Source organism: Peromyscus leucopus, chromosome 8a, assembly GCF_004664715.2.
Source record: "Peromyscus leucopus breed LL Stock chromosome 8a, UCI_PerLeu_2.1, whole genome shotgun sequence".
NCBI classification, from domain to species: Eukaryota; Metazoa; Chordata; class Mammalia; order Rodentia; family Cricetidae; genus Peromyscus; species Peromyscus leucopus.
Window position 1 is genome coordinate 56,618,595 of NC_051085.1, and position 27,798 is coordinate 56,646,392.

General features: G+C 41.6%; 1 protein-coding gene across 1 annotated transcript in view; it reads right to left on the reverse strand.

The window, feature by feature from the left end:
* The window catches only part of Prdm9 (PR/SET domain 9), a 28,918-nt gene extending 14,330 nt beyond the window's left edge, over window positions 1-14,588 (reverse strand). Inside the window, exons 1-10 of the mRNA XM_028866574.2 lie at window positions 14,434-14,588; window positions 12,615-12,725; window positions 12,021-12,144; window positions 11,634-11,741; window positions 8,991-9,040; window positions 6,932-7,088; window positions 5,862-5,963; window positions 5,405-5,676; window positions 4,998-5,065; window positions 2,809-3,002 (exon numbers count right to left, since the gene is read on the reverse strand). Of these exons, the coding sequence (XP_028722407.1) occupies window positions 2,809-3,002; window positions 4,998-5,065; window positions 5,405-5,676; window positions 5,862-5,963; window positions 6,932-7,088; window positions 8,991-9,040; window positions 11,634-11,741; window positions 12,021-12,144; window positions 12,615-12,695 (1,156 nt within the window). The 5' untranslated portion in view covers window positions 12,696-12,725; window positions 14,434-14,588. The remainder of the gene's footprint in view (window positions 1-2,808; window positions 3,003-4,997; window positions 5,066-5,404; window positions 5,677-5,861; window positions 5,964-6,931; window positions 7,089-8,990; window positions 9,041-11,633; window positions 11,742-12,020; window positions 12,145-12,614; window positions 12,726-14,433) is intronic.
* Between the last annotated feature and the right edge of the window lie 13,210 nt (window positions 14,589-27,798).

Below are 27,798 nucleotides of genomic sequence, written 5' to 3' on the forward strand. Positions count from 1 at the left end.
GGCCCTCCTGCATCAGTCACTAATTAAGAAAATTCCCTACAGGCTTGCCTGCAACCTGATCTTAGGGAGGCATTTTCTCAATTGAAGCTCTTGCCTCTCTGATGACTCTAGCTTGTGTCAAGTTGACATAAACCTAGCCAGCACATCATGTCTTTCAGTTTTATCAGCATCTATCAGAGATTAATAAGTAAGATGGCATCAGAACTACTTGCTACCTCTGTAAGTGGTCTATTATTAATTTAGCATCCTTTAGTAAACAGAATATCATCAAATGATTTTTTTCTGCCTTTGTTATAATGATAATAGAACATCCATCTAAATGTGCCAGTATAGGTGAAAAGTTCTGTCTGTAGTTATCTTTTTCTCACATTGTGTTTTAGTCCCTTATATTTTCTTGGTCTTCCTTTGTGTTTATTCATTTTTAAAAATCTTGTGTACGTGTTAGGAAATCATGATTTGAACCATTGAATGCCAGTGGCAAAATCAGCAGTAAGCTCATGGTGCATGCTTTTATTGTGCACATTTTCTGTCTAGTGTGTATTTGTGCACACCTCTATTTCCTGTAACATATTTTAGTGTTGCTATTTCTTAGAAGATCTTACCAGTTTAGAAATTTGTCAAACACCAGTTCATCAGATTAGAATCCATCTGTTTAGGGTAAATCTTTCTGGGCATTTCTAAAATATGTAAAGATTTAATCCCCTCTCCATTAGTTTTTCTTTTATTTCTTTCCCTCTCTTTCTCTTTTCCTCACTTTTATTTGCGATATTGGTTATGGAAGTTAGGGTCTTGTGCATGCTAGGCAGTTACCTACCAGGGTATATACCCAGCCAAGTTTTGATTTTTTTTTCTTCTTTTGAGAGTGAGGGATGGGGGCATTGCACATGCCAGGGGCATTGCACATGCCAGGCAACACACATGTATTTATTTTGAGACAGTTTTGTTAAGTTAGCCAGCTTGGCCTTGAACTCACCCAGTTTTAATTTCTTTATAAAGTTGTTAGTTTGGTGGGTAGGCAAAAGTTGGAGACTGCTCAGCTCACAACATTTCACCATATCCTACACAAAGGCCATAAAAGTAAATATAGAGGTGTGAGTGAGAAGAGCTCCCTCTTGATACCGAAGTAGTCAAGGCAGAGCTGGGAGTGAACCACCTGAGCATGTGCACACTGGCAGCTTACCCTGTCTGTCCTACATGTTCTCATTGTGAATGGACAGAGTTATACTTTTAAAATGTTTTTAACAAAGAGGATTGTTTGATGAATCTTCCCAGAAATCAAAGTGTTTGTAGCACTATGATTTGTAGAAGGAGGTGCTGAGAAACCACTGGTTTTGTTGTCAGGAGCAGAACAAGGCAGCTGGACAACCACTGGGTAGAAGTGCCCCAATTCAGAACCCCAGGAGGTTGGGAAACCAATCATTTCAAGTTCTACTTACTAAAAAGTCTGAGATTCTGCTCATCATTGAAAATATACCTTGCACTAATCCTCCCTGACATACTACTTGTTCATGTTAACAGGTATATTATATGAACAAAATGTTTTCCTGACATTGGCCTTTCAGGGTGAACAGTTCTGAATGTCTACAACTCTTATCTGTGTTTTACTCACATTTCATTCTGAATCTGGGGTGGGGTGGAAAGAGTAACATCTGGATGAAAACATGTAAGATCTGGGAATTTGAGTTGTAGGTTTTTTTGTTTTAAAATTTTTTCCACCTCTGAGTTGCTTTCTACTATATTCCTGGTGAAGTTTGTGTCTGTTCCTTGCTGTGGATTCCTGTGTCTAAAAATGCCTTTGAGTATAGCATGAATCTTAGAAGGTCTTATTAATAAAATCAAACCTGAGCCAGGTATTGGGGTGAACTGGAAGATTAGAGAGACAGAACAGGCCACAGCCACCTCACCTCGCCAGTGCCTCAGCTGATCCTGTTTCCTCAGACTGGAAGCCTCTAAGTCCTCATCCAGAATGAATCTCAGCTGAACTGCTGCTCCAAAGCCTGAAACCTTAACCAGCTAAAAGCTTCTAGTTTTTGGCCCTCACGCCTTATATATCTTTCTGCTTTCTACCACCACTCCCTGGAATTAAAGGCTCGCTTTCTGGGATTAAAGGAGTGAGTCACCATGCTTGGCTGTATCCTTGAACAGATGGATTTCTGCCTCTGGAATGCTAGGATTAAAGGCGTGTGCTACCACTGCCTATCCTAAGTATCTAGTGGCTTTTCTGTTCTCTGACCCTAGATAAGTTTATTAGGGTGCACAATATTTTGGGGAACACAATACCACCACATTTGAGGGTTCATGATTATATTTCATTTTTTCCATTTTTTCTTTTTGTTTCCCTTTCTCTCCTTTTCTTACTTTCTTTTTCTTTTTTTTTTTCTTTTCCGAGACAGGGTTTCTCTGTGTAGTCCTGGCTATTCTAGAACTCAATCTGTACACCAGGCTGGCCTCGAACTCAGAGATCTACCTGCCTCTGCCTCCTGAGTGCCAGGATTAAAAGTGTACTCATGTTTCATTTTTTTTTTTTTTTTGCCTCACCCCACCTCTCCCATCCCCCACTTTTCACTACAGTATTACTATTTCTGGGTACTCTGGATGCTGACTTTTATGCAGTTCATTTATGATAAGCTTTTAACACTTGAGGCTGTACTTCCTATAGAGGAGCTTGCAATTTTCATTTTCTCTAATGGATTTAAAACTTCACTTTATTTTAACTATAAATAATTAAAGAACAAAGAGTTGAAACAAAAATTTTCAAGGAGAATTCCTTCTTTTCTTTGTTTTTTAAGGAACCATAGTAGTGCCCACCTTTTCCTGTTGTGAATCCATTCTTCCTCTTGCTTCCCCACTGAATGCCCAGTTCCTGGCCGTACTCATCCCCATACCAGACCAGAAGCTCACAACCTGGTCTGATGACCCGACAGGTTCGATAGAAGATCTGTCTGTGATATTGAAAAGCCACCAGATTCTGCTCCTCATCATCCCGGGCACAGTTCACATACCTAGAGTAGAGACAAAAGGAAGGAAATATCAGGTAAGCAGTTCCATATCTGCATCTAGCTCCTTAATTGTGCCCAGTGCCTCCATGTTCTGATGTTTTCACTCCCCCTCCTACTTTTCAAAAAACATTATGTTCTCATCTATCTTTTTCATAATGTACATCCTAGCTCCAAGTCCTGCTCATCTGTACCAGAGCCCTTTCTTTCCACAAGAGCCCAGTTTTCAAAGCTCTATTTCAGACTTCTAACTTTACTGATGACAAAACAGTGACTTTCTGCTTCATTTATACCTTGGAGTTTGGCACTATTCATATACTCTGTTTCTAGATTCTTATATTTCATCCTATACTGATCCCAAATTTGAAAGTTCTCCACACTACCTGCCCAGTTTACCATAGAAACTTAGAGGTCTCTTAGCCAGACAACACAGAAAAGAGGGCTAAATATATTGTTCAGTTGGAAGAATACCTGCCTAAATACACAAAACTCAGGGCTCTTGCTGTGGGATGTCTTTCTGTATGCTGTGAATATGTGTGGCTCCCATTCGATAATAAATAAAGCTCTTTTGGCCTATGACAAAAGCTTACAGCTAGGTGGGAAATCCAAGCAGAGATACAGAGAGAAGAAGGGCAGAGTCAGGAGAGACACCAGTCCACTGCAAAAGGAGCAACAAGATGTCAGCAGACCAGTAATACCACAGCCACGTGGCAACATATAGATTTATAGAAATGGGTTAATTTAAGATGAAAGAGCTAGCTATCAAGAAGCTGAAGCCATAGGCCATACAGTTTGCAATCAATATAAGCCTCTGAGTGATTATTTTATAAGCAGCTATGGGACAGTGGGTGGGAGAAATTCATCTGGACTGCTGGGCAAGGCAGGACAGGAGAAACTTCCCTCTACAGGCTTCAACCCCAGCACCACATAAAACTGGGTATGGTGGTGGATGCCTATAATCAGGAAATGAGGTCAGGGGGATAATAAATTTAATTTCATCCTCTGCTGCATAGGGAATTTGAGAAGAACTATGTTACCTTGTCTTAAAAAATAAAGACAACAGAAAAAAAATAGTTTATTTATATTTTCTGTCTTTTAATCACAGAAAATACTGTGCACTACAGCCCTCACAGAAAAGGTCCAAACCAGTATCCTTCTAGAACCCAGTATAGATGTCTCTGAAGCTAAGGACATTTCCTGCCCTCACAATCTAAAGGTCGTTTGTAAGTTGTTTCAGCACTGTGTACTTCTCAAAAATAGGAGACTTACAGTCAAACTTTCCTGTAGTAAAATATCTATAACATGCCTCTTGTAAGGACACAAGTTGTATGACCTGCTCAAGTAATCAAATCTGTTTTCTGAACTGGAACACAAAATAAATGCTTCATAAATATTGAATAAATTGTAAACCCAGTGTTTTTCTTTTTCCTCTCTCTCTCTCTCTCTCTCTCTCTCTCTCTCTCTCTCTCTCTTTCTTTTTTTTTTTTTTTGTTGTTGGAACTGAGGACTGAACCCAGGGCCTTGCACTTGCTAGGTAAGCACTCTACCACTGAGCTAAATCCCCAACCACAATCTCAGTGTTTTTAATGAATGTAAGCTCCTTAAGGTTTGCCTCAGTATTTCAATTTTGCTGAGCAGACTTGTGCTTTGATAAAAGTTAATGACAATATTAGTAATTTTATTTTTTGGTTTTTTCGAGACAGGGTTTCTCCATGTAGTTTTGGTGCCTGTCATGGATCTCACTCTGTAGACCAGGCTGGCCTTGAACTCACAGAGGTCCACCTGGCTCTGCCTCCCAAGTGCTGGGATTGAAGGCATACGCCACCACTGCCCGGCCAGTAATTTATTTTTTTCCTGACTGTTCACAATATGAAAAAGTACTATGCAGAGAAAAAGAGAAGCAGAACATATGGGAACCATAGAGGGAGTCATGATGAAAGAGAAAAAGACAAGTCTGTGAGTGGCAGGCTTTCTTAAAACCCAGAGACCTCATGGCCTTACCTCATCCAGTTGGCTTGGGACTCATCCTGCCCATTGACATACTCATAGCAGTTTCTCCCCTTGGTGATCTGAGTTTCAGAAAAAAAATATGTTAAGGCTCTGGGATGACACGAATTAAATGATGTCATTCCACTCTCATCAGTGCCTCCTGAGCTTTGGACTCAGCCACTTACAGTGACCTCATGTGATGGTCTGAGTCATCGTGTACACATGGGTTTTCTTTGTCTCTGTACCACTCTACTCCTACTCACCTTCAGATCTTGAAGCAGGGCTTCCATAATTGTACAAAGACCACTCAGTACACAGAATTAGTCATGTTGCCCCTGTCCATGTCCTAGTATGTCACACCAGAAGCAAAGAAAGGAGGTGGGGAGACAGAGGATGAAGGAAAAGGAGGCATTTCTTACCAGCCAGGAGTATCCACTGTTGGCTGCCTCTTCATCCTCTGTGATCTGGCCTTTATAGGGGCCAAAGTGCAGACCCACTGGCAGGTCAGAGGCTTCATTCCATACTCCAAGTCCAGCCTCAGGGATGCCTGATGAACCAATTCTCAGTCCATGAGGCAGACTGAGGACTGAGTGGTTGGGATGCCCTCTTTCCACCATACTGTCTTTTATGAATATAGGAGGCCCATGATTGGGACAACTGTTGATGAAGAAATTCTGGCACTTCTCACAATCTAAGATAAGAAAGCAGGGATTGGGGAAAGTGTGTGAACATTCCCAGATCTGAAGATCTTCAGAAAGAGCACAGCACCCCTGCCATCCCTCTAAATCTGTACCCAAAGTCACTAGAGTAGATATAATCTAGGCTCCAAATGACCAGATGAGCCTTCTACATGGGAAGGCCCCGATGGACACTTACAGAGATAGTCATCATCCTGGGGCTCGCTGACCTCTTTATATGCAAGGCCCTTTCTCTCTCGCAAACTGTACATCTTCACTTCAACATTCTTTTTCCTGAGTTCTGGATTGGAGAGAAAAGGTGAGTTAAAGTTTGTGACTATGTTTCTTCAGAAAATCTAAAATTTGGGTCTGGAAAGGTGGCTCAGCAGTTAAAAGCACATGCTGGTCTTGTAGAGAACCCAGGTTTGGTTCCCAGCACCCACACAGTGGTCACAACTTCAGTTCTAGGTAATCAAACACTGTCTTCCAGTCTTTGCAGGCATCAGGCGTGCAAATGACACATGCATACATGTGGAAGAAGATGCTCATACACAGATAAAAATAAATTTTTAAAAAACTAAAATTTATTAGAAAATGTGGAATTTACTGCCATAAAATTATCTTATACCATTCCATATACTCTGCTTCCCCTTTAACTTTCTGTTTAAAGAAGCTAAGATTCTGCCTTCAACTGACTGCAAATGCCTAATCCAATTTTAATTTCTAAGTTTTCAGGTTTAATTTCTACTTGCCCACATTTTCTACTCAAAAATGGTTCCTTCACACATATTGATTCATTTAGAGAATATTTGTTGAGGGCATGCTGCAGATTAGGCATTTAGCAAAGCTTTTAGGCTTTCAGAAGCAGTTCAGCTGAGATCCGTTTGGATGAGGACTCAGAGGTTTCCAGTTTGAGGAAACAGAATTGGCTGAGGAGTTGTTGAGGTGAGGTTAGCCATGGCTTATTTTGCTTCTCTGATCTTTCAGAATTCATACCAATACCTGGCTCCTGAGTTTGTTTTTATTAATAAGACCATTTAAGATTCATCTTACACCCTGGTACCTCCATGTGAATAACAGCCCAAGTATATGCCTTTAAAGTCAGTGTCCTGACACAGTACTTAATAGCATGCCCACTACTTGCCACAGCTCAGACAAGGCCAAGCTCAGAACTATCTGAAGTTCGCTACACAGACCATTCTAGACCATTCTCATCAAACTTCCTAGGTAACCTAGAGGGATTAAAGTTCCCAAATTATTTACTCTTACTTGGTTTTTGTCCAGAGTGCTGTCCCGAGGCATTTCCTTCTCCGGGAGAGAACACTGGTTTCTGGGGGTGTTCTGAGCCACTTGTATTCAGCAAATTTTCCATTCCAGACACTTCTTCCACATTAGATTCATTATTTGAGGACATTCTAGGTGCTCCCTTTAATTAGAGGCACATATTAAAAACACAACAGGCATTTTTATAGTTCTTTACGGCTTTCCACACATTTTCACATGAGACTTTAGTTAATGTGTGAAAAATCTTGGGACATGTGTGGACTGTCTGAATAAGAAAGAGAAAAGGAAAAACCTAAATGGGCTGAGAACTAGGGCAAGAGGACATATCCTAGGCTCTCTTCCTTCTGGCTTTTTTTTTTTTTTTAGGCTTGAGGGAGAGATATTTGGGAAGACTAGCTGGAAAGTCAACAAAGTTTTTGAATGAAAACAGTAAGGCTTACAGAGAGAAAGAAGGCATATCTATAAAGTAGGAGATATTTGATGAGATAAGAAATGATGTAGAAAACAAAGTAAAGACAAAACACACCTATAAAAGGCAGTGACAGCAGAACAGTAACTTTGGGAAGAGAATGAGGAGATGGTTGGCAGAAATGTACCTATACAACTAACTAAGCGATGCTAAAATTGCAAATTGGCAAGTTGGAAATAGTTGACTCCAGAATTAAGTTGTTTGTTTGAGACAGGGTCTCATTATCTAGGCTGGCCTCAAATTCATAGGACTCTCCTTAAGTCCTCCTACTTCAGCCTCTCAAGTGCTTGAATTACAGATCTGAGTCATCATGCTTAGGTTGACTCTCTGGAATTAGACTAACTAGTTCTTGTATTAATTTTGCCAGAAAATTCACTAGTTTTCTCATTCATAAATGTGTATACATGCTAATTGTTCATTTTTAAAGATTTATTTTCATATCTCTCTCTCTCTCTCTGTGTGTGTGTGTGTGTGTGTGTGTGTGTGTGTGTGTGTGTGTATACACACACACGCATGTGACACATGTTCACAGGTTCTGTCAGGGTCAGACAAGGGCATTCAAATCTCGGAGTTAGAACTAAAGGCAGCTTTGAACTTCACAACTAGAAACCAAACTCAGGACCTCTGGAAGAATAAGAAGTGCTATCAACCAGTGAACCCTATCTCCAACCTCCATACATGCTAATTCTTTTTGTGATACTGAATATAACATGTGCAACTGAATACATGTGAGATAGTCTCTCCCACAGATGACATTTAAATGGAATAATGTATGCCTATAAGGAAGTCTTATATCATTTTCTCTTCCTCGTTCCAAGACTCACTATATCACTGTGTACCCATGGCTGACTTGGAAATCCTTACGTAGCTTAGGTTGGCCTCAAACTCAGAGCATTCCTTCTGACACTGCTTCCCACATAACTACAAGCATGCACCACCATGCTTGATTAAGTCATTTTCTTATTTATGGATTCCTTGCTATCAAACTTGAATCTTCTTAGGGCTGAGAGCTGCTCTTTCCTATAATAATGAGTCTCTATGAGGGGAGGATCATATCTCCTTTATCTGTGCTATCCAAAGTAAAATCCTCTTCATATTTGTAAACTACCCTTAGAGTATATTAGTGTATTTCTCACTTGACATAGCAGAAAAAAAAATGAGGTACAAACACTCAGGTGAGTGATGTAAAATGGCTAATGCTATGACTTTACAATACAATAAGAACTTATACATGATTCAGAGAAAGAATTTTGGAATTGACTACACCACTGCTTGCTATGATCTTAGGTATAATTACTGGACATTTCAATTCCTTATCTATAAAGTGGTTATAATTTACTACCTGTCTCATAGTGTTTATTAATATAAAATGCTTATGATCTGAAATATTGTAAAAATAAAACAAGTCCAGTTACTATTGTTGATGGTCTCATTAATTCAAATGATGATGAGGATGAGAGAAGATGCAGAAGAGACTGGGAAGGCAGTGTTCCCAGGGTGCTCTATGCCTTCTTCTTATCTGTGCTTAGAGGCATAGGAAAGTTTTCATGTCTGTAGGATTTGAAAAGGACTTACCTTCTGTTGTTTAGTGTGCTTCACTCTGAAAGGCACCCAAGAAGGACTACCTGAAAAGTGATGAGTAATCAGTGTTTTGGTTGGTACATATTTTTACATGTGGGATTCTCAGCAAGAACAGAGAATTCTGAATAATTGAGTGAAGACTTCAAGGATGACCTAAGGGTGATATGAAAATTGTTTCTGAAATTTATCAACCCTATCTTTCTATTGGGGGCATTGCTGACTTTAAGTTTATTCAAAAACAGACAAAACTCATCTTCTCTTTATCTTGTGTTTGTAAGATATCTATTGCATTTATTTTCAAGTAAATAAGTCAATCGACCTGTGATGAGGGAAAAAAAAAAAAACCTAGATAAACCAAGAACAAGAAGAAATTATGTACACCTAAAAAAGTCATGCAGTAAAAGATCATTTTCAGTATCATTCTCAATAGTGAAAAATTGTAAGTCTTTCCCCTAAGGTCACAATAGGCATGCAAGAATTCTCATTCTTGCTATTTTTACTTAACATAATACCAAAAGTCCTGGTTAGAATAAGTAGGCCAAAATAAGAAGTACAAGTCATCTTAACTTGGAAACAAAGAAGTCATTTTATAAATTTTATACACAGAAATCCCTTAAGGTTCCACAAAAGTTGCAGGACATAAAATAACCACTTAAAAATCAGTTGTGTTTTTATACACCCACAGTAAACAATCCAGGAAGGAAAAAATTTTTAAAGTACATCTACAAAGATTATAGGAATAAAATATTTAGTAGTAAAGTTATCCAAGGATTTAAAAGATTTGGACACCAAAAAATGACAAAATACTACTAAAAGAAACTGAAGACTCAAAGAAACAGGAAAAATAGTCTGTGTTCATGGCTTATACAACAATATTATAAAAGTTTATATTATCTCAAATGACCCACAGATAAAATGTATTCACTATCAAAATGACAATGCCATATTTTGCTGATTTAAAAAAATATCAAAATTAATACAGGATCTTAAGGGAATCAGAACAGCCCAGTGAATCCAAACAAACAAAAAAAAAAACAAACTTAAGATATATCAACATGGATTAAAGAACTATACTTAAGGTATAATACTATATAAAACCATTAGAAGAAAACTAGACAAAATCTTCATAACATTGGAAACATAATTGATTTCTTGGATATAATACCAAAAACAGAGAAGTAAGATCACATTAATCATAAAAGCATCAAACAAAACAACTGAATGAAAATGAAACCTAATGAATAGAAGAAAGTATCTGCAAAGCATATATATAATAAGGGGTTAATTTCTAGAATACAAAAAGGACTCCTACAACTCTGTAACCACAATATCAACACAAAATAACTCAAAAATAGGTGATTAGACTCCAGCTTGTTTTCCCCAAAATCAATTATTTTTGTATTTAAGTTCTATTTCCTAATATCATATTTGGAAACAGAACCTTTGGAAGTTAATTATGACAAAGTGACACCTGCAAATGTGGCCCCATAATGAAATTAGTTCTTTCATAGATAGAGATTCTTCTCACTTCTACCTGCTCCCCCTCCACCCACCATGAACACAGAGTCCATGTGAATACACTATGGAGATCTCTCACACACAAAGAAAGCCATTGTTGAAGCCTGACCAGGGTAGCACCCTCATTTTGGATTTCTAGCCTCCAGAACTGTAAGAAATATATTTCTGCTTAAAAACTTAGTGCATGATATTTTGTTATGACTAATTATTAGCAAAGGGCTTGAACATACATTTCTACAGATATATAAGTGGCCAATAACCATAGAAAAAGGTGATAAACACAATTAATTATCGGAGAAATGAAAATTAAAATCCCAGTGACATATCTATATTCTTTAGGATGCCTGCTTATTTAAAAAAAAAAAAAAAAACTTGCAAGAAGTAATGGCAAGGACAAGATAAAGATAAAATAGGAATGCTTGATCACCTTTGGTGGGAATATAAAATGTTGCAACTCAGAAATAGTAAGTCCCTATAAAATTAAAATAGAATTATTTTATGATTCGATCCTGACTTCTTTATGTACATATAAAAAGTGAAGCTGGGTGGCGGCGGCGGCGGCGGCGGCGCACACATTTAATCCCAGCACTCAGGAGGCAGAGGCAGTCGGATCTCTATGAGTTTGAGGCCAGCCTGGGCTACAGAGTGAGTTACAGAAAAAATGCAAAGCTACACAGAGAAACCCTGTCTCGGGGGAAAAAAAAAAAAAAGTGAAAACAAGATCTTGAAGAGACATTTTCACATCCATGGTCATATTAGCATTATTCTTAACGAGCAAGAAGTAGACTAGACACTAGGTAAGGTGTTTATGCTAACTGTTCTGGGTTTGACATTTCTTGTTTATGCCCAGATTTGTATATATTTCATACTTGTTGTATATATAAATAGTATACAATTTTTGGATATTTTAAAATGTACAGGAATAACTTCTTACTGTATATTGGCTTGTTTTTGTTTTTGTTTTCTGACCTTTGAGGCTTGATGGGGAAAAAAAAACCCTCAGTTTTCAGAAGTTAATTCTAAAACATTTCTGAAACCTAAATCTGGCCTGGTTTCAAATGGGTACTTCTAAATCTTCCTGACCTCTCACCTTACTTCTAAATTCTCCTAGCCCCTCACCTTGCTGCTTAGGTGTCCATTCTTCATCAGAATCCTCACTGTCATCTATCTGGGGCTTGATTCGTTGCCTTTGGTAACACATGAAAGCTGGCCTAGGGGCTCTGAGACCTGAAAAGAAGCAAAATATTCCTCTTAAAAAGGAAGCAGGCCCTAGAGGAAGGGAAAAAAAGAAAAGTATCACAAAGCCAGGTGGGTTCTGGGAGAGGAGATGGGATCTTAGTATGGCCAGTGTTGTGCTGGCATTCAGCCCTGGACACACACACACACACACACACACACACACACACACACACACACACACACACAGAGTTTACTCTAAACTTGTCTCCATGGGAATTGGAGACTTGGGTTTTGCCTAGGCTGATCTGACCCAAGACTTCTTGTTACCTATAGAAATCAGCATTTTATAGTTCCTTTTCACGTTCCTATAGCGAATTTTCTCCCACTCTCCCATCTCTGCCCATTCTTCTTTGGAGAAGTACATGGAAATATCTTTGAACTCATCTTTGACCTGGAGGAAAAAAATAAGAACAAAAACCAGAATGTGCAGGGCAGAGCATGGGACCCTGGGGTGCTCTCAGTGATGAAGATTTTTTTTCCCATTCCCAGAGGCCTCTTTAAGCAAACACTGGATGTTCCTGTTAATAAGGCAGTTGATAATGAGCCTTTCGTCTCTCACAAAGCAGGACCCACCATCCTGTCATTGGAAAACCAATATGGTAGTGTAGGGCAGGAGTCTGCGGTCCCAAAGGCCATCCGTTTGCCTCTGTACACCCTATGATTCTCCTGACTCTAGGACCTTTTTTTTTTTTTTGGTTTTTCGAGACAGAGTTTCTCTGTGTAGCTTTGCGCCTTTTCCTGGAACTCACTTGGTAGCCCAGGCTGGCCTCGAACTCACAGAGATCCGCCTGGCTCTGCCTCCCGAGTGCTGGGATTAAAGGCGTGCGCCACCACCGCCCGGCTAGGACAACCTTTTTGTACCTTGGGCTTCCACTCAAGTCTCCCTGCATCTCCCTCTGGACTATTCTCTTCCAGCTTGTTGGTGCTCATGGTGCAGGACATTTCCCTGGGGAGGTCCAGGATCCTATGGTCCTACGGAGGGAGAAGTAACTAAGGCTCATAGGCGAGCAGGGAGGCCCACCAACACAAGGGAAGGAACTGGAGTCTGGCAATCCATGCAGCCAACACAGCTGTTTTTTCGGCCGCTGTGGTCTAGAGCGCTGGTGAAGGCGCAGTAGTTGGGGACTGAGCCCTAGGCGGCTGGCCTGCATCCGGGTTAGGGCCTGTGTTAGCAAGTGGAGGAGGATTCTTCTCGCCGCATGGGGTTCCAGTCCTGCCCCTGCCACCTGCCATCTGGACCAAGGAGTCAGGGCAGAGCACTTGGGCCTCTGACTGACCATGTTGGGTTTGGAGAGATGTTTTCATGTTACTGGATTCGGGAATCCTGGAGACAAGGGATTGGAGTGCCCCTGATGAGGATTTAAGGACCCTTTGGCTGAGACTTTTAATTTAGAGTACCTCAGGTTAAGGACTGTGGTTTGTCCGGTTGAGGGAATTGGGATTTGTAGGGGGCGGGGGTGTCTCTCAGGCTGTGAGCATTTGGGGTTCTTCAAGGTCTGGGGACTTTCAGACTGAGGAGATTTGACATGCTTGTGCCAAGAAGATTTGGGGTTTGTCATGTTGTAGGTATCTAGAGTCCCGCTGGATGAGAGCATTTAGGACCTTGGAAGCTGATTTTAAGGAGTGACAGGAGAGATGGCTCAGAGGTTAACAGCACTGGCTGTTCTAAAGGTCCTGAGTTCAATTCCCACAACCACGCGGTGGCTCACAACCATCTGGCCTGTAGAGATACGTGCAGGCAGAACACTATATATGATAAATAAACCTTAAAAGAGTGACAGGTCATCGGTACTAAGGGTTCTGGGGGTCTCTGGGACTTAGGAGAGTCTCTACACCGAGAGTCCAGGTTTCCAGTCTGGAAACTTGGCCTCTCTGTGGCGAGCTACCCAGGTTCCCCAGGTTCCTCAGGCAGAGGGTGGGTTGGTTCCACTCAGGTGCATTTGGGACTAAACCGAAGGGCATTTGGGGTTCCCGAGAAGCTGAGGGGTGTGTGTGCGTGTGCGTGTGAGAGAGAGAGAAGCTGAGGGGTGTGTGTGCGTGTGTGTGTGTGTGTGAGAGAGAGAGAGACAGAGAAGCTGAGGGGTGTGTGTGCGTGTGTGTGTGTGTGTGTGTGTGTGAGAGAGAGAGAAGCTGAGGGGCGTGTGTGTGTGTGAGAGAGAGAGAGAGAGAGCGCGTGTGTGTGTGAGAGAGAGAGAAGCTGAGGGGCGTGTGTGTGTGTGTGTGTGTGAGAGAGAGAGAGAGAGAGAGAGCGCGTGTGTGTGTGAGAGAGAGAGAAGCTGAGGGGCGTGTGTGTGTGTGTGTGTGAGAGAGAGAGAGAGAGAGAGAGCGTGTGTGTGTGAGAGAGAGAGAAGCTGAGGGGCGTGTGTGTGTGTGTGTGTGAGAGAGAGAGAGAGAGAGAGCGCGTGTGTGTGTGAGAGAGAGAGAAGCTGAGGGGTGTGTGTGCGTGTGTGTGTGTGTGTGAGAGAGAGAGAGAGAGAGAAGCTGAGGGGTGTGTGTGCGTGTGTGTGTGTGTGTGTGAGAGAGAGAGAGAGAGAGAAGCTGAGGGTGAGAGAGGCTGAGGGGTGTGTGCGTGTGCGTGAGAGAGAGAAGCTGAGGGGCGTGTGTGTGTGTGTGTGTGTGTGAGAGAGAGAGAGAGAAGCTGAGGGGTGTGTGCGCGTGCGTCCCGCTGAGGGACCCGAACCTCCGTTAGCGGAAGGGGTCCCTCAAAGCCGAGGGGCCGTGGGGTCTCACGGGCTGAACCGAGAAAGTGCCGCTGGCTCCCGAGGGCGTCGCCGCTGCTGCAGGCCCGGGATGCGGTCGGCCTCGCGCGCCCGCCGCCGCCGCCGCTGTCCTCTGAGGAAGCCGGAGCTGACTGACACGCACGGCCGGCCGAGGGGCGGGAGCAGGGGGAGGGGGCGGAGCTCTGCCTGTCAGTCACGGGGCTCTCCTCCGGCCGCCCCGCCCCTCGCTGGGATGGGCGCCAGGGCCCGAACGGGCGGTGTCCAGTGCGCAGGCGCGGTCTCGTCCTCCGCGCGGCGTCAGGTTTCTTGTTTTTTTCTGGTCGGGCTAGGTTGCCTGAGCTGTGTCCGGTCTGCAAAGGGTGCTTCGGCGCTCAGTCCTGCGCTAGCGCCGCGGTTCTTTCACTCAGTCTCCGGCTGGAGCTTGACACTGGGAAGCCAGTGGTTGGGTTGGAAATCTCTGGGGCCGGAAGTCCAGCTTCGGCAGGAGTACAGTGAGCTCCAGTCCAGCCTGAGATAAGTAGCTAGTCTCAACTATGTAAACAAAATCAAATAAAACAAACCTGGGTCTCCTGAAAAGAGCCTAAAAATCTATCAAGCTGTGAAAGGTTTTTGATACCTACAGAGCCACCAGTTTAACAATAAATTTGAAAAATATGCACATAGGTTTATTAAAAATTTCGTGAAGTGTTAAAAGAGTGCCTTGTTTAACATAAATCGTGATTAGAGCCTGGAGAGATGGCTCAGCGCCTAAGAGCACCGGCTGCTCCTCCAGAGGTCCTGAGTTCAGGTCCCCGCAACAACCATCTGTAGTGGGATCTGATGCCCTCTTCTGGTATAAAGACGTACATGCAGATAGAGCACTCATACACATAAATGAATAAATGAATCTTTAAAAAAAATGGATCATGATTAATTAATAGACATTAGTTTATAAGAGGGTGGGGAGACGGCGCAGTGGTTAAGAGCACTTGTTACTCTAGCAGCTCACAACCTCCAACCCCTGTAACTCTAGTTCCAGGGGATCAGACTTTATGGGTACCTACACTTATGTGGTGCACACACATACACTCAGACATACATAAATACACATAAAATAAATAAATCTTTTTATATAAATAGATTTTTAAAAAGAAATTATAACTTCTAATGACAATACAAACTGCCTGCTGCTAGACAAAATAAACAGGCTCCCTTCCCAACCTGCTCTAGTTTGACTTCCCTTCAATTCTGCTAAGCAGAATTAGACTTTTAAAAAATATATAGTTTGCCGGGCAGTGGTGGCACATGCCTCTAGTCCCAGTACTTGGGAGGCAGAGGCAGGCCGACCTCTGTGAGTTTGAGGCCAGCCTGGTCTACAAAGCAAGTTCCAGGAAAGGCGCAAAGCTATACAGAGAAACCCTGTCTCAGAAAAAACAAAAAAACCAAAAAAAACCTATATATATATATATATATATATATATATATATATATATATATATATTTCATGAAGAGATTTAAAATTTTTGACAGTTCTATGAAAGCACTGTTTATTGGCTGTCATAAGTTTGAAATAAGTAGACATAATCAGCTTAAATCTATGACTCTGACTTCTGAGTTTGTCCCTTATTACCTTGTTGATCTAAAACTTTCAGAGATTGTCTGGGCTAAATCTATTTAAGGAACTGTAACTGTAGATGTAAAATCTAAACAAATTAGGAGCCTGACCACCCACATAATGATGGAGGGAATGTTGACTCCACAAAGTTGTCCTCTGACCTGTATACATGCACTGTGTTGTACAGGAGGATGGACACACACACACACACACACACACACACACACACACACACGCGCGCGCGCGCGCGCGCACATGCAAATTAATCTTCCTAAAGGACTACTATCTGCCCATAGACCAATTGGTGCATTTGCTTATAATCAATATAACTATAACAAAGCAGTCTGTGTAGCAGAAGCCACGTTCAGGATGATTGACTCTCTAGCAAAACATAGTAGCTCAATCCTTAAAATACTGACAGGCAGCAAACTGAGAACAGCCATGGAAAGAAGCAGATGGACAGTTCGTACTTGTCTGTTTTTTTTTTTTGTTTGTTTGTTTGTTTTTTGGGTTCTTTTTTTTTGGGGGGGGGTTTGGTTTTTCAAGACAGGGTTTCTCTATGTAGCTTTGCGCCTTTCCTGGAACTCTCTGTAGTCAAGGCTGGTCTCGAACTCACAGAGATCCACCTGGATCTGCCTTCCTGAGTGCTAGGATTAAAGGCATGCGCCGCCGCCGCCGCCGCCGCCGCCGCCGCCGCCGCCGCCGCCACCACCACCAGCACCACCACCAGCCTTACTTGCCTGTTAGACAGTTCACATATGTCAGAAAATAGTAACTACAAATACAAGGGAATTGGGCAATTCTTAAAACTCAAATGAAGCTCTACCAAAAAAAAAAAAAAAAAAAAAAAAAAAAAAAGAAAGAAAGAAATCTGAGATTGATCAATTGATAATAAAAGCAAAGTTTCGGAACTCTGACTTCCTGCAGTGGGACACAAATCCATAGACAGGGCTCTAAAATTCACTTTAAGAATAGACAAGCTCAGCTGGACCTGCTGGCACAAGCCTGTGCTGTAGATTCTTGGTAGATCGAAGAAGGACTGAAATTACAAGGGCATCATGTACCACTTAGTGAGACTCTGTCTCAAAATAAAAAGGAGGGCTGAGAATGTAGCTCAGCAGTAAAGAGGTTTGTAGCCTGTCCGAAGCTCTTAAGTTCAATCCTTAGTACTACACACACAAAGAGCTAACCTCCAGAAAATTAGACTCTCTGTTGAAATAGGTCTGCTATGCCAGGGGAAGAGTCCTGGTTGGAAAGCAGAGTTAGCCGAAGTATTCACTGGAATGCATCACAGCAGGACTCTGTGCTTTCCTATTTCCATGTTGATCCCCCAAATAGTCTTAGTTAATGTCGTACACATTCTTCTTCCTTTCTTAAATACTTAACTATCAGCATATACTGGTGTAGAAGAAACTCTAAGTAATAGAATTTACGTTATACAGCATTTGTTAATAGATTTGCTTAGGAGACATTAAATCAGAAAAAGTAGAATTTAGCTAAGAGAGCACTGCCCCCACCAACACCCCAAGATAAGTAATGCTACCTCGGCCTGTTAGAGATAAGCAAAATTAACCATTCTAGGATGTAGGTGTTTGTTTAGCAGGATTGACCAGCCGTTAGGCCCATTCCCAAAGAACATACTCTGACAGGCAGCTTACAGTTCACAGCCATCAGTAAGTTCTGGTCTGCCATTAAGTTCCCTGTGCTCTTATCAAGAAAACATAATTCTTCCATGTTTTCCCTGGATAACAGCTTTTTGAAAAGAACAATAGTGGTGTGCTTAAGAAATAATTCTAGCAATATATTTGCTGTATAAATCTTCCATCTGCCCAAGTGGCCAGACTTAGGGCCCCCAGTTTCTGTTCAGAGTGTTCAAAATGCAACATGGGTCCAGGACCTAAAAGATATTTAAAGATGACAACATATGTAAAATACATAAGCCTATGGAGTTTATATAGTAGTGAAATCTCCTATTCAAGACTGGATCTTCCTCTAGCCTTAGCCAAAAGCTGGACAAGCACCATTAAAGAGCTATCCCTTCATCTCTAAGTACAGATTTGTTAGGATAGGTGAAGCTATTTTATGTAAAATATTTTGTGTGACTTGGGATAACGTAATGCTTCCAAGATGTGTTAAGGAGCCAAGCACTAGGCAACTTCCATATGAGCCAAGTCTAAGGCAGGCTCTGATGTGTTAATGAACCAACATTAAGCTGTGAGCCCTGATAGTGCAATGGCCACTGGAACAATACAAAAACTCCTAGGATCTCACTGCTGTGCTCCACGCCTGCCTTGTCAGTGTTTGCCAGTGGCTGACACCCTCATGGATCTTCTGGAACTTGTAACAGCTGCATCCTCCCAGCCTGCCACAGCTGAAGAGCCTCCCTGAGGATGGCAGTCAAGGTTGCTCCTGAAGCACCTTTACTGGAGAGGATTCCCCAGTGACAGCCTGTAGCATTTCCTGCCAGACGTTTCCCCACTTGGTGAGACCACTGTTTACATGGGATTACCGTAATCTTTATAATAGCACGGACAAAACCAGCATATTTGAAAGGCAAATCTCATGGGACAGCCTAATTTCTGAATGCCTCACAGCCCACCAGCTCAGCTCATCACAGCAGTGATTTCTCACTGGGAAGGCATATTAGTTCTATTACAGTAGTATGTGTAAGAATTATGCAAGCTTACAAAAAGTACTGTGTGTTGTTGTGAGTTAGATACACACTTTAAAAATATAAACTAGATCTTGGAATGACCAATTTGATGTTAAAGGTATCTCTGAGGAGGAAAAGAGGGGACATGGATCAGGAAGACTACACAGAGACTGTTTTCATATCTGTGACATGGTGTTTATTTTAAAATAAGATGAGAGAAGTAAAGAATGATGAGGAATGATGAGGAAGAGAGAAGAAGGAAGGGAAGGAAGGATAAATATATAGTACAGCAAAATGCCAACCGAGAAATTTGAATAGTGACTGCTTAAATATAGTAGAAGTAAAATGGCAGTGGTTGGTTCCTAAGGGAAGCTAGTAAGGGTCCCATCCAAGGGGTTTATCAGGATGGAAATGCCTTAAGACCATGATAGGGTCTCTACATGGAAAGGAGACCCTAGACAGAAACAATACAATCTATGGAAATATCTAAACAAACGATACCTTGGTGAGAAGATGAGGCTTCCCTTTAAAGCACATAGGGGAGCTTCTTTAACAGTGAGAATAAGAAAGAGATAAGGAAAGTGTGTGGGAGATTGCTGTGAAAGGGATGATGTGGGAAAATAAAAAGAACCTCTTCAGAGAACAACCTTCATCTCTGGACCAAATCTCCAGCAGTCTCCCTGATGCATCTCAGACCAGTCCATTTAGGAAAGGAAAGATCTGGGTTTTTTTTATTACCTTTGAGGAGTGGCAGAAAGTTTCCCCTCATGTAATCTAGTTCAACGTAGAGTATATGACAGGGAGCAAGAAGTCAGGTAACATAAACTGAGAACTATCAAGTAGCAATAGCAACTGCTTCTTAAAATCCAAGTTCAATCCCCAGGACTACACAAATAAAAATCAACTCTAGTGTATCAGGGTTCATAAAGGAACAGAACTGATAGGATGAAAATAAAGGGTGGGGGTGGGTGGGTGGGTTAGAGTGGTTTATAGACTGTGGTCCTGCTACAGTGGCTGTCTCCTGATGGGATAATCCAATACTCGTTCAGACCATGAGATTGAACGTCTCAGCAGTCCCAATCTGGTGCCGGAGTCCAGAGGATTCCTATGAGCTTTTGGTCTTCAGTCCATATTGGAATCCTGAAGGAGTAGGTTCTAATATGAAAGAATGCTTCAGCAACAAGACAGAGGAACTTTTCAGCAAGAGCACAATCAGGGGGAAAACAAAAAAAGCAAGAGCGTCCTTCTTCTGTGTCATTTCATGTGCGCTGACACCAGAAGCTGTGGCCCATATTTTAGGGCGGATCTTCCCACCTCAAATAATTCATCCAAGAAAATCCCTCACAAGCATGCCTAGCTTCTTGGGTTTTAGTTGAATACACATGTAGTCAAGTTAACAACCAAGATTATATCCAGTAAGAGATTCAGTTAGGCGTTGGTGGCGCACGCCTTTAATCTCAGCATTCGGGAGGCAGAGACAAGTAGATCTCACTGAGTTCGAGGCCAGCCTGGGCTACACAGTGAGTTCCAGGAAAGGCTCCAAAGCTACATAGAGAAACTCTGTCTCAAAAATAAAATAAAATAAAAAAAAGACAGAGAGATTCAATTAGATGTGTCTCAGTTCAGACTATAAGGCCTAATGTTCCAGCAGTGGCTACACTGTTGTATGTTATTTTCTTTATATTTGTCTTTATACTAAAAGTCTCTCAACTTTAAAGTGAGGAAATGCCCAATATTAAAACCATATTAAGCATCTCAGATGGCAAGGACTTAGGAAGTGCTAGATCATGGCCTGGTTCTTTAAGAAGCCTGATCCCATAGGCTGAAGAAATCAGGTCACATCCCTGTAGTTTTTTTTCTGGGGCAGAGTTAAAAACCTGTGCTGCAGTTAAAAATTTTCTAATTTGTGGTCTAACTTGTAGGTACCTGTCTCCTCCACGTTCTTTTTTATATGTCCTATGTTGAATTAAGTCATGTGATGTAAAACTTCCTGCCAGCCCCCCAAAACTTAGAAAAGCCACATTTATTTATTTATGTTTTTGTCCAGAGGACTTTCTCTGACGGCTCTCTCCTCTGGGCCTCTCATCATCATCCTCTTCACAGCGGCTGTCTCTCTTACTTTCAAAGCTCTCTCTCTCTCTCTCTCTTTTTTTTTAACTTATTTATTCTTATCTCATGTGTGTGCATTGGTGCTTTGCCATGGGTGTCGGTTCTGAAACTGGAGTCAGACAGCTGTGAGCCACCATGTGGTTGCTGGGAATTGAAGCCGGGTCCTCTGGAAGAGCAGTCAGTGCTCTTAGCCTCTGAGCCATCTCTCCAGCGCCCAAGCCATTTCTCTTAATGAAGATCCTTTCTTAGTTTTAAACAGTGGTTCTCAACCTTTCTAATACTTGTTACCCTTTAATATGATCCCTCATGTTGTGGTGACTCCCACTATAAAATCATTTTTGTTGCTACTTCATAACTGTAATTTTGCTGCTGTTATAAATCATAATGTAACTGTCTGTGTTTTCCAATGGTCTTTGGTGACCCCTGTGAAAAGGTTATTCATCCCCAAAGGTGTTGTGATCCACATGTTGAGAACTGCTGTTTTTAAAGTGGAGTATCGCCGGGCGGTGGTGGCACACGCCTTTAATCCCAGCACTCGGGAGGCAGAGCCATGTGGATCTCTGTGAGTTCGAGGCCAGCCTGGTCTACAGAGTGAGTTCCAGGACAGGCGCAAAGCTACACAGAGAAACCCTGTCTCGAAAAACCAAAAAAAAAAAAAAAAAAAAAAAAAAGTGAAGTATCTTCTTCCCTTTAAGAACCTGTTATGCTTTTAAAAATATAATTGCGGTTGGAGAGATGGCTCAGAGGTTAAGAGCACTGGCTGGTCTTCCAGAGGTCCTGAGTTCAATTCCCAGCAGCCACATGGTGGCTCACAACTGTCTGAATTGAGATTTGGTGCCCTCTTCTGGCCTGCAGGCACACATGCAGGCAGAACACTATACAAAAATGAATAAATCTTAAATATATATATATATATATATATATATATATATATATATATATATATATATATATATATTTGCCCTGTTTCTTTCCAGCATTCTCCTGCCTCAAGGCCTGAGTCATGGTCTTGAGGCCCCTTTCTCCTTATAAAGCTGATTCCTGAAAAGTAATTAAGAGTCAGCTCCTTTCTTGCCAACAGGTGCCGTCTCATTCTTATATCTAAGAAAGTACATATGACTTCTAACTTACAATGTTTTTATTTTCTTGTAGTTCAAAACCAATATGCCTTCAATAGAAACTGCAACAGATTTTAAATTCTGATGGTTTTCCAGCCCAACAAAATGCAATGCGATACACTCTAGCGTTGACGCAAAGCTTTGCAGTAGCTGAAATTTGGAGGCCCCAGTCAATCTGCTCCATGATAGAAAGGGTCGACAACCAATAACCTACAGCTCATGATAATCTTCATTTATGCCATTTTAACTTTACACTGAGGTTGTTGGGACATAATCCTATCCTAAATCAGTAACAACTGCACAGAACCCTCAACTTAACAAACGCTAGGCCCTGCTCCCTAACCCGTAGCGGTCAAGAGACTTGAATATATACATATATGCACATGACAAAAAAAATTAATGGAAAAAGAGACCCTGGATTTGAAAGAAAGCAAGGGGAAATACAGGGTATAAGAGAGTTTGAAGGAAGGAAAAGAAGGTAGATATGATGTAATTGTCTCAAAGAAACCCACATGACCATTGTGGATGCAGAAAAGGCTTTTGACACAATCCAACATCCCTTTCTGTCTACCTGACCCAGCCAGCAAGGCTAACTCTCTGCTGATTGTAGTCGGAAGTTTTCCTGTGTCCCACCTGGTCCTGCAGCAGCTTGGTCCCAAGTAAAAACACAGAGGCTTATTATTAATTACAAACTGTATGGCCTACGGCTTTAGCTTCTTGCTAGCTAGCTCTTTCATCTTAAATTAACACATTCCCATTAATCTACATGTTGCCACATGGCCTTGGCATTACCAGTCTGTTGGCATCTAGTTGCTCCTTTGGTGGTAGGTTGGCATCTCCTCAACTCCACCCTTATTTTTTTTTGTTTTGTTTTGTTTTGTTTTTCGAGACAGGGTTTCTCTGTGTAACAGTCCTAGCTGTCCTGGAACTCACTGAGATCTGCCTGCTTCTGCCTCCCAAGTGCTGAGATTAAAGGTGTGCGCTACCACCGCCCTTCTTTTTTCACTGTCTCTTTTGGATTTTCCTGCCTGGCTCCATCCTGCCCTCCCATAGGTCAATGCAGCTTTATTTATTATCCAATGAGAGTCACACATATTCACAAAGTGCTTCTCATTTTTATTACTAAAGCAAGCTAAACATAAGGTGTTGTTTATAGTTACCTTAGGCAATTACAAGTACAATGAGAGAATATTTGTGGTGTTATTGTCTCATCGTCTTTGGTCATGTGAAAAAGAGCCAAGAGTATTCCTCTCAAGCCTTTGCCTTTCCCACAGAGATAACGTGGACATGCCAGAGTATTCCCTTGCTTTCAAGAGAATTCACTCAGCGTAGCTGATACAGTTCTTTCTAGAAGGCCACCTTGTGGAAAGAGCATTCTGCACTCTGCCCCATCCACAGCTCTCAGTAAGTTCACAGCTTTCTTACTGTGTTTCAGTCACTTCTCTATTGCTGTGAGGAGACAACTTTTATAAAGTATTTAATTGGGGCTGGCTTACAGTTTCAAAGGTTAGTCATTATCATCATGGGGGAAGCATGGCAGGAGGCATGGAGGTATGGCGGGCATGGTAATTGAAGGGTCCAGGAATATAAAAATATAAATTTATAAACTTAAAAAATAAAAACTGTCAGTCCTCAGCTCTAAAGGTTAATGCTAACAATGGTTGCCTGCTTACAGTCAGCTCCTCTGTCCACAGCCAGGGGTGAACTTTTAACCCCCTTGCCCCTTATAGCCAACAACTGCCTGAACCAAAGTTAACTTTTTTTTTTTTTTTTTTTTTTTTTGGATTTTCGAGACAGGGTTTCTCTGCATAACTTTGCGCCTTTCCTGGAGCTCACTTGGTAGCCCAGGCTGGCCTCGAACTCACAGAGATCCGCCTGGCTCTGCCTCCCGAGTGCTGGGATTAAAGGCGTGCGCCACCACCGCCCGGCAAAAGTTAACTTTTAATAGTTGTTTCTACGTGACTTCGAGCATGCATCCCATGCCTGATGGTCCTACATGAATCCTAGCATGCACCCCATGCCTAATACTATAAAAAGGGGGCCAGTAACCACCTCCATGGCCACAGCCCCAGAATTCCAACATTGGCTGTGGTCTCACCTAGCTGATAAGCTTTTGTGCCCTGCAGTATTTTATTTTTATTTTAATTTATTTTTATTTTTCTGGAATAAAGTTTCTTCTGGTTTAATAGACTTTGGTGGTCTGTCCCCCATTATTGCAAGACCCCAGACCCAACAGTAATGGAAAAATAGTTGAAAGCTATATCCTAATATGCAGGCAGAGGGGGAGAGAAAAAGAAGGGGGGCCGCAAACATAGCATGGGCTTTTTGAAACCTCAAACCGTGTTCCCAGTAACACAATTCCTCTAAAATTGTAGATTAGGCCACACCTCCTGACCCTCCTAATCCTGTCAAAAGTTCCATTCCCTGGTTCCTAAGCATTTGTCTCAGGGTTTCTATTATTGTGAAGAGACACCATGACCACAGCAACTCTTTTTTTTTTTTTTTTTTTTTTTTTTTTTGGTTTTTCAAGACAGGGTTTCTCTGTAGCTTTGAAGTCCTGGAACTCACTCTGTAGACCAGGCTGGTCTTGAACTCACAGAGATCCGCCTGGCTCTGCCTCCCAAGTGCTACGATTACAGGCGTGCGCCGCCGCCGCCGCCGCCGCCGCCGCCGCCGCCGCCGCCACCACCACCACCACCCCCTGGCAAGCAACTCTTATAAAAGAAAACATTTAATTGGAGTGACTTACAGTTTCAGAGGTTTAGTCTATTATTATGGCAGGAAGCAAGGCGGCATGCAGACAGATGTGGTATTTGAGTGGTAGCTGAGAGTTCTATATCTTGATCAGTAGGCAACAGGAAGCAGCTGTGTGTCACATTGGGCATAGCTTGAGCAATAAGACCTCAAAGCCCACTTCTACAGTGACACACTTCCTCCAACAAGGCCACACCAACTCCAAGGCCACAGCTCCTAATAGTGCCACTCCCTATGGGCCAAGCATTCAAACACATGAGTCCCTGGAGGCCATACCTATTCAAACCACCACAGCATTAAAATATTTGCACCTATAGGGGCCATTCTTATTCAAATCACTGCATACAGGTTTCCACACCTTTCATGATGTTTGACCAGACTTCCTACCTTGTTTGAACAAAGTTTTCCTCAGTATATTCTTCCTAGAGTTTTCCATTATTCAATGTAACTTGGTTTAAAAGTAAAAACATTAGTCTGACAGTTACCTATTTTGTATCTTCTAAAAGGAACTTCACATTGGGAGTATCTTTATTTTAAATCCAGAGTCCTAAATCCCCAAATAATAAAAGTTCTTCCTAGTAAGAAAAAAGAGAGAATAAAAACTAGGCCCAACTTGTTGTCTTACTATGCAGCTATTTATATTAAAAACCTCAACATGTAACAAAATATTCAAAATTCTGCCTACCTTGGAGTAAATTTGATATATTCATTCATGTTTATGATACATGGAGGTTTTGAGTTGACTTCTCTTATTCAAATCATCGAGAGAAAAAAAATCAGTCTCCAATGAGAGAACATTAATATTGTTTTTTGGGTTTTTTTTTTTAATCAAAATTGGCCAAATGCTAGGGCCAAACTGATATCATCAGAGGTAAAAATATGTGCCCAAGAATATGAATTCTAGCTACACTACTAAAAATGTTTTTTAATTTATTATTATTTCATTTTTAATTTTATGCATCTGAGTGTTTTGTCTGTATGTGTACATGTGCATCATGTGTGTGCAGTACTCACAGAGACCAGAAGGGGCATCAGTTCTATAGCTGGAGGGAAGATTGTTGTTAGCCCATGTGGGTTCTGGGAATCAAACCTGGGTCCTCTGCAGCAGCAGCAGCGAGTGTTTCTAACTGCCGAAACACCTCTCCAGCATCCCTAAAATAACTTCTAAAGGGAATACCTTAGAAAAGGGTTTATGTTTAGAAAGAGGACCTATAGAGAAAGTGTCATTTCAAAATATAGTAAAGGGAAAAAATTGTAACCTGATCGTGTACCCTAATAGCTCACATTTTCCAATTAAATGAGTATTCAAAGCATCCCATTGTATAGTTAACCAAGATTTTAAAAAATGCTAGATAATGGTTTTTGTTGTTGAAAAATAAATGACAATACTGAAATGAATGGCAAAATGAAACTCCTATTTGAGTTTTATTTCCTTCTTTATTATAAAATAAACAACAGACCATAGTTATGCCTATAAATTATTTCCCACAGTTATGCCTACAAGTTATTTCCCACAAGTCTGATATTTTGTTTTTACTGCTGTCACTAATAAAAATTGGCATGTTGGGGAAAGGCAATTTTTATTACAAAGAAAAAAAAACTATACTAGATTGTTATTATGTTTCTTCAATATGTAAGTATTCACTTCCTTCTGCCAAAATCAGAATATAGCAAAAGATAGCCTGGAGTCAGGCATAGCAACAAGATAACAATACCAACCAAATTATTATTCACAAATAAGAATTACTCCAATTTAGTTATTGAGTGCTAACCTTTCATAAGATTATAACTAACCACATGACATGATGTTATGGCAATGGACTCCAATTGGTCAGTAAAAAATAGAAACAAAACTTAATTAAAAGCTAAGAAATTCTTTCAATAACTCTTAGGGTTTCTATTGCTGCGATGAAACACCATGACCAAAAAGCAAGTTGGGGAAGAAAGGATTATTTGGCTTATACTTCCAGATCATAGTCCATCACAGGAGAAAGTCAGGACAGAAACTCAAGCAGGGCTGGAACCCAGAAGCAGGAGCTGATGCAGAGACCATGGAGGGTGCTGCTTACTGGCTTGTTCCCCATGGCTTGCTTTCTTATAGAACCCAGGACCACCAGCCCAGGGGTGGCACCACCCACCATGGACTGGGCTCTCCCTCATTGATCACTAATTGAGAAAATGCCTTATAGCTGGATTTCATGGAGGCATTTCCTCAACTGAGCTTCCTTCCTCTCTGATGACTCTAGCTTGTGTTGACACACAAAACCACTCAGTACATTCTCATTGTAGTGGGCAGAATGATAGTCTCAAAGGTATTTCAAATACTTCAAATAATACTCCACAAGACTATTTGCAATCTTGTAAGAATCCTGTTTTACAGGGGAGACACTCCATTGTTCCAAACTTAAAGGGATATAGAAAAACAGGGAATGGGGGGCAGGGCTGTAGATTCTTCCTTAGTTGCTTCCTGCTGAGGAACGTCATTGTTGGGGTGGGGTAGTTCTGGATCTGTTGAAAAGGGGTGTCCTCTGGCCACCTAGCAGGAGGAGAGTTTTAACTTTGGCTGCAATGGATCATGTGATTGTCACCCTGCATTCCTGGAGAGACCAAAGGGGGTAAGAGTTGGATGGTCCATGGCTCATTGGTTTTCTTTTCAGAGGTCACCCCAACTGTTTTCAGGGGCTTGAGGCACCAATCTTCTTTAACTGCTTCAGGCTAACAAAAAATTGATGAGGAGATGAAGGGAGCAGTAGCTAGAGTGCCCCAGAAGAGGGTCCATCCAAGGGGCCATGATAAACTGTAACAGATGGCAAAGATCTAGAACATAAGTCAGGAGGTGACTGTACAAGTTTTTTGTTGTTTTTTTTTTTGTTGTTGTTTGTTTGTTTTTTCGAGACAGGGTTTCTCTGTGTAGCTTTGCACCTTTCCTAGAACTCACTTGGTAGCCCAGGTTGGCCTTGAACTCACAGAGATCCTCCTGGCTCTGCCTCCCAAGTGCTGGGATTAAAGGCGTGCGCCAACAACGCCTGGCATTTTTTTGTTTTTTCGAGACAGGGTTTCTCTGTAGCTTTGGAGCCTGTCCTGGACTAGCTCTGTA